The 6,583-nt window shown below is 22.4% G+C and overlaps 1 protein-coding gene across 2 annotated transcripts in view; it reads left to right on the top strand.

Annotated features, from left to right (window-relative positions):
- The first annotated feature begins 5,085 nt into the window (after positions 1–5,085).
- Positions 5,086–6,583, top strand: part of LOC101490701 (cyclin-dependent kinase inhibitor 4-like) — a 3,044-nt gene continuing 1,546 nt past the window's right edge. Inside the window, exon 1 of one of the 2 annotated variants that reach the window (XM_073366831.1) lies at positions 5,086–5,632. In XM_073366831.1, the coding sequence (XP_073222932.1) occupies positions 5,271–5,632 (362 nt within the window). In that variant the 5' untranslated portion in view covers positions 5,086–5,270. The remainder of the gene's footprint in view (positions 5,633–6,583) is intronic. The other variant, XM_027334110.2, reaches the window with a different exon arrangement.

The following is a 6,583-nucleotide window of genomic DNA, read 5'->3' as shown; positions in this document are numbered from 1 at the left end:
TTAATTAATTCATTCTAACAACATTAAGATAACATATAAAGAGAAGAAAATAATAGGCAAATGACAAAGAAAAATAAAAACATCTAATTCTTTATGGTCTTCCTTTTATTTATTCCCATAATTCTAACCTTACGACATGATTATAAATTATGTTTGAGATATTAAATATCATCACAATACATATGAGTTAATATACTATGATACTCATAACAATTTACTTCACAACTTTTAAGAAAAATAAAATCATAACTACAAATCTTACTCATGGAATTTTTGTCATTTTGACATGTAATACATCATAATCACGTCAATGAAAATTTCTATAATTTTCATAACTGCAATATCGCTATATATATGAACAACAAACAAAGTATCATGTGATCTTTCCACATTTGTAATCAACCACTAATTTTATGTTTAATGACAATTGTGACTAATCTTTTAAATATTCTTAAAGGTATTTTTCTCAATATTGCGAGGAGTATATTCGAGTGGTATAAAGACGTACTTATATATTTTCTCTTATTTTTCTTTGATTCAAATTCTATTAAGATTAAATAAATCTTGTATACTTTAATCATGGCCTAGTTCTTCAAGAACTCAACCACAACTCTTCAATAAAAATGTTCAAGGAAACTCATTTGAGTGATCTTTGAAGATGCTTTAATTACAAAACATTCTTTGATAAATTCTTTTGGGATACTTTAATTTTTAATTTTTGTTTTTCAAGAACTATATCACATATGATCTTCAAAAAAATGATAAAGAAAATCATTATATTAGCAATCTTTCAAGGATGCTATTAATGTTAAATTATTTTCTAATTTAACAAAAATAAACAAAGAAAGATGTGATAATTATAAAAGCCAAAGAAATTTCTATATTAAATTTATAGGCAAAAATAAAAACAATTGATATGAAAAAATTAATAAGAGAGACAACATATTAACAAGATTAAAATTAAATTAATATAAAGATATTGAGAAGAAGAAGTATTCTTGTAATGTAACATTTAAAAAAAAATCCATTATTTATATGTTAGGAAATGGTACTCTTTATGTATTATGAAATTAACCAAAACTATAACAAAATATATAGAAAAATAAAATAAAAAAAAAATAGAGAGAGAAGGAAGAAAGAGAGAATGAGCAGAAAATAATTGTATTATATTATTTAACATGTATACTTTACGATATCACATGAATCATATTTATAAAATATACATTTTGTAACTTGCAAATACATGAATGATCTATCATAATGATTAATGATTAATTAGTAATCCACTAATAGTTTTAGTGACATTAAGGATTATGATTTTAATTTGTAAAAATTAAAAAGGACATCCACCAAGTATGCGTAACATATATATGCATATGTATTAAATGTATAAATGTTTATTTTACTTTAATCTACATGTTGCACTCTCATAATATAACTATTATTTGGATGCATCAAAGTTTCAGTTTCAATATCTATACTATCTCGTTTATTTTAAATTTTTATTTAAAAAATAATTGTATTATTAAAAATATATTTTAGAGACAAATCCAAGAGTCTATTAAATGGAGGATTCAAAATTACTGATACTTGTTATTTCATAATAACTGTCACATTTATAAAAGAAGTTGTCTTAAAAATACTATTGTTTACTTTTTAATACAACTTTAATATTTTTTCAAATGTTCTCTTTTATTAATTAATGTACATCACTCCAAATTAAAGTTGTTCACTGTGCATTATGCTAATATAGAAATACACAGATAATAAGTTAAATCGTCAATCTCTTTCTTTTATCTATTTTTAATTTGTACGTAATAATTAAATAAGGTAATTATTGTGAGTCGTAAAGAATAATAAATTTTACTTTTAATAAAACTACTACATTTATTTAATATATGATTAATATATAATGTATTAGCATGTATGTGCACTATTATATAAGAAATAAGCACTTTGTGCATAAGAACGAGGTTCCATCGCTGCCACCTCTAAATCTGTCCCTCCAGTATATCTGTACATAAAAAATGTTAAAATAGGAAATTAGTTTTGAAGTTTCCTCCATATTATGGTAATATATATATATATATATATAATATTTGCTGTAATTCTATTGGTTGGGTTTAGTTTTTTAAGATTTATATAATTCAAATTTATTTAAATTTATATTTTAATAATATTTATTTTGCATGTTTTTAAGTTTAAATTATGAAAGAAAAAAAAATATTATCAACACTAAATTTATACTAGAAAAATGTTCAACTAAAATCAGGGCCGGTCCAACACGTTATGAGGCCTAAAGCGAAATTATTAGATAAGACATTTTCAAAATTTAATAAATAAATTATTAATATTTTATTTAATATTTATATAAATTTTGTTTAACAAAATTAATACATTTTCAAATCTATTTTCTCTATATTTTTTAAATAATGAAATAAGACATTTCAACCGTTATACGACAACACCAGACACTCATGTAAATTTTTTCCATATTTTAGTTGAATAAGAAAATAATGTGTATATATTATAGCACTCAAGTAACTCATGTTAACAATATGTTCACTATTTATCTCATGATCTCTCCATTTATAACTAGTATTTCTCGTATTAATGATGTACTTACCTTTTATCTCATGATTATTCAATTTATAATTAATATTTATTTCATTTCTACTGTTTTAATTAACCAATTTAGTTGTACTGAGATAAGTATTAAATAATTTGTAATAAAAACAAAATATTTTATTTAATTTATATAAAATTTTATCAAAATTAGTTTTAAAAATATTAAAATCTGAGGCTTTTTGATAGATAAAAAAAATATTTGAGACTTTTTTTAAATAAAAAATTTTATTTTTTAGGGAGGCCTAGAGCGCTTGCCTTACCTTTGGACCGACTATGACTAAAATTATTACTCAAATAATGTTTCTTTAATAATTTTTTTGTTAATTTTATCTATTGTTTTCAAAATTTAAAGTGAATTAAAATAATAAATAATTATAATAAAGTAACAAAAAGATAAATAATTTCAATAAAGCTAGATAATTTAATATTTATTTGATATTTTATCTTAAAAACACATTAAAATAAAATAGAGATAATAGTAGTTGCTTTTGATTTTTTTTATTTTAAATTAATTAATTTAGATGTTAGATTAGTACATATCATATATAGAAAAATAAATATTTTGTAATTTAAATTTAAAGCCATACAAATGAATGTATTTGCGGCTACAACTAAAATGTTACCTATTAGACTGGTTTTGAAGTTCTTTAATTGCAAACCAATGATTGTTTTGAACCAATGATTTTTATTCTGATCGATATCCGTAGAACCAAACAAATACCCAAATGTTAAAATAAACGAATCCCAAACAACCCATCCTGGTGGGTAACCGATAATAGAATCCTAACAATGTCAATAAATTTAAATGCTACCGATAAAAACACGCTTGCTTATTTTATTTTGGTTTAAATATAATTTTGATTCTTTAATTTTTAATTATTTTGGTCATTTTTTTTTATTTTTTATTTTTATCTTTTATAAATAGATTTTAATTATTTTTATAATTACAACAAATTTTTTAACAACATTATATTATTAAAATATATTTTAATAATTATCAACTAATATAATATTTTTGAAAATACATCAATTTAATTCAGTAATATGGTTATCTTTATGAAAAATTTAAATGTTTTGATATATATATATATATATATAAACTATTTGTAATAAAGTAAGTTTTTTTTAGAGTTTATTGTATTTTCACTAATTTTTATTAATATTATATATTTAATATTATAATTAATTTAAGATTTGATCTCAATAATTTATATTAATAACTTATGTTTATTTAAAAAAGTTATAATGTAAATGAATAAAATACATCACTTATAAAAAACTAAATAAATAAAATTAATATCTAAAATATTAAAATAAATATTAACTAAAAAATAAAAAACCAAAATTTATATCTAAACTTTTATTTTATTAATTTAATTTATATACAATATTAATATATAATTTATTTATATTATCAATCAATCATAATTATTAATACTATTTAATTTTTCTTATAATTACAATAAATTCATTTTCATAATCAATCGTAATTTAACTTAACGTGTTTACTATATGGAAGCAAACTTTTAGGAACTAAGTGTCTACTATACTATTATTATAATTACTTACTATTACTTTAATTCACGAAGACAACCACAATAATAATAATAAATAATAATAATTTATACCATTATATATTATTAGTAAATAATTAAACATTGTCAACTCAAAGAACTGATTATAAAAATAATTAACAATTTAGTCAGACCTTTTTATGTATAAATATTTAATTTTTAGTTCATTAATTTACATTTTTATTATTTCATATCTACTAACTTTCTGTATCTTTTTTCTTCACATAAATCAATAAATTTTTATTTCTAAAAAAATTCATAAATTATTGACTATAAATATAAAAGTTTATCTGAAAGTTTATTGACAATAAACAAAATTTATCAAAAATATAAACTAATGATTTTCTATATATTTTTAATTAAAATACTATTTAAAATGACTATTAATTTATATATCTGAAAAGTATTATCTATCATTCTTAATATTTCAAATAATTTTTAAATAAAATTGTACGTGGTAATTCATTTATCTTAACTGTCTATTATAGAAATTTATTAATATAATATTAAATTTTATATATTATTAACATAAAAATTTACTTTATCAATAAATTATAATAATACATCTGTAATTTTAAAAGTTATTTTTTACTCAACTTTTAAAATAATTAAAATTAAACATTATTAATTATTTAACGATTATAATTGACCAACAACATATAAAATAAAAATATAATATCAAAATAACATGTAATTGACCTATCTTATATTAAAAAATACGATGAATTTAGTCATTTCAAAAAATATTGAATGCATTACTAAAAAAACAAAAACATTGAACATAGTATTATTTATTTAGCAAAGGAAAAAAATTAAAGAAGAAACAAAAACAACAAAATAGTAATATAAATACCAAAAAATAATTCCCATTTACCTTATTCTCCCACAACTTCCACCATTCTTTCCCTTTCTCACTCTTCCAACAAACAAAACCACTTTATAACCGAAAAAAAACCACTCTTCAAAATCCACCACCACCCTTTCTTATATTCCCCTGTTTTTTTCTGTGTGCGTTTTTCTTCATTCTTCCGCCAAAAAATTCTTGCGATTTTCTCTCTGAATCTTTTAATGGGTAAGTACATGAAGAAAGCCAAACCAAAAGGTGAATTAACTTTGGTTGATTCCACCACTACTATCACTACCACCGCAACAACCACCACTTATTGTGGTGTTCGAACTCGTGCCAAAACCCTAGCTCTTCAAAAACAGGATCTTTCTCCTTCTTCTGATTCTTACCTTGTGCTTCGAAGTCGTCGCCTTCAGAAACCCCCAATTTCCCAACATCCGTCAAAGCGGAATAAGGTGCAGAACCAAAACCCTAAATCCCCAATTGCGAATTCGAATGACAAGGAGAAAATGCTGAAGCAGAATCCTGACGCTGAAGATGCTTCCTTTGGGGAAAATGTTTTGGATTTTGAAGGTAGAGAGAGGTGGGTATTCGTATTCCTTTTTTCTTCTTCTTTCTTTCGTTAAATTTATTTTCTCTCTGTATTTTTTTAAAATTGGTTCATTTTTTGAATTTTAATTGTGTCGATTTTGTTTGGCGCTCACCGAATTTATTTATTTTTTGACAGAAATAAAGCTGACAACGGATTTTCTGATTTAATTTTTGCGATTTTTTCGCTCAAAATTTTAATTAGGGCTCAAAAAAGTTTTTTTTCTTTCTTCTTGCTATCATTTTAATTGCCTCACGAATGATTAGTTTATAGTTTTGATTTGTGGGAAAAAGCAGAACATGAATTCGATTCTGGGATTTTTCAATTTTTCTCTAATTTCATGATGGGTTAACCATGATGTTTTGTTTTTTCACAAAAGAACATGCAATTTTTCTCTTAGCAATTACTACATAACTTCATGGTGCAATTTAATTCGTTCATTATCCCGAATATCAGTCCGAAAGATGATTGAATTTGGTAAAGTTTTTTTGTTTTTTGTTTTCAAGTTTAACGGTTCTGTTCTGTGTTGTGTTCTTTTTTGAGTGATTTCAGCATTTGCTTTATACAACTTCTCTTACATTGTGGCTTTTCCCTGTTTCTGCGTGTTCTTTTCTTGCTTTTTAATTTTTGTGATCTTCATCACATGCATTCATATTTCCTTTGTGCTTAAACTTAATATAATGAGATTACTTCATATACTGACTTGAAGTATTAATTAAAAAACAATATCAAAATATACTCCATGGATTGATTAATTTTTGTGTGCCATGTTTTTATTATATATCATTATCACTGTTACTTTATTGGCAGAAAGTACTTATACTTTCTTACAGAAGCAGAAATTTAACCCCTTTTTTCAATTTTTTTGTTTTTACTTGTTGTTATAGTGAATGAAATCTTTCACTAGTTTCTTAGGTCATGTGATATCATCATAGTTGCAGTTGA

Source organism: Cicer arietinum, chromosome 4, assembly GCF_000331145.2.
Source record: "Cicer arietinum cultivar CDC Frontier isolate Library 1 chromosome 4, Cicar.CDCFrontier_v2.0, whole genome shotgun sequence".
NCBI lineage: Eukaryota > Viridiplantae > Streptophyta > Magnoliopsida > Fabales > Fabaceae > Cicer > Cicer arietinum.
This window is presented reverse-complemented; position numbering and strand designations above follow the sequence as displayed.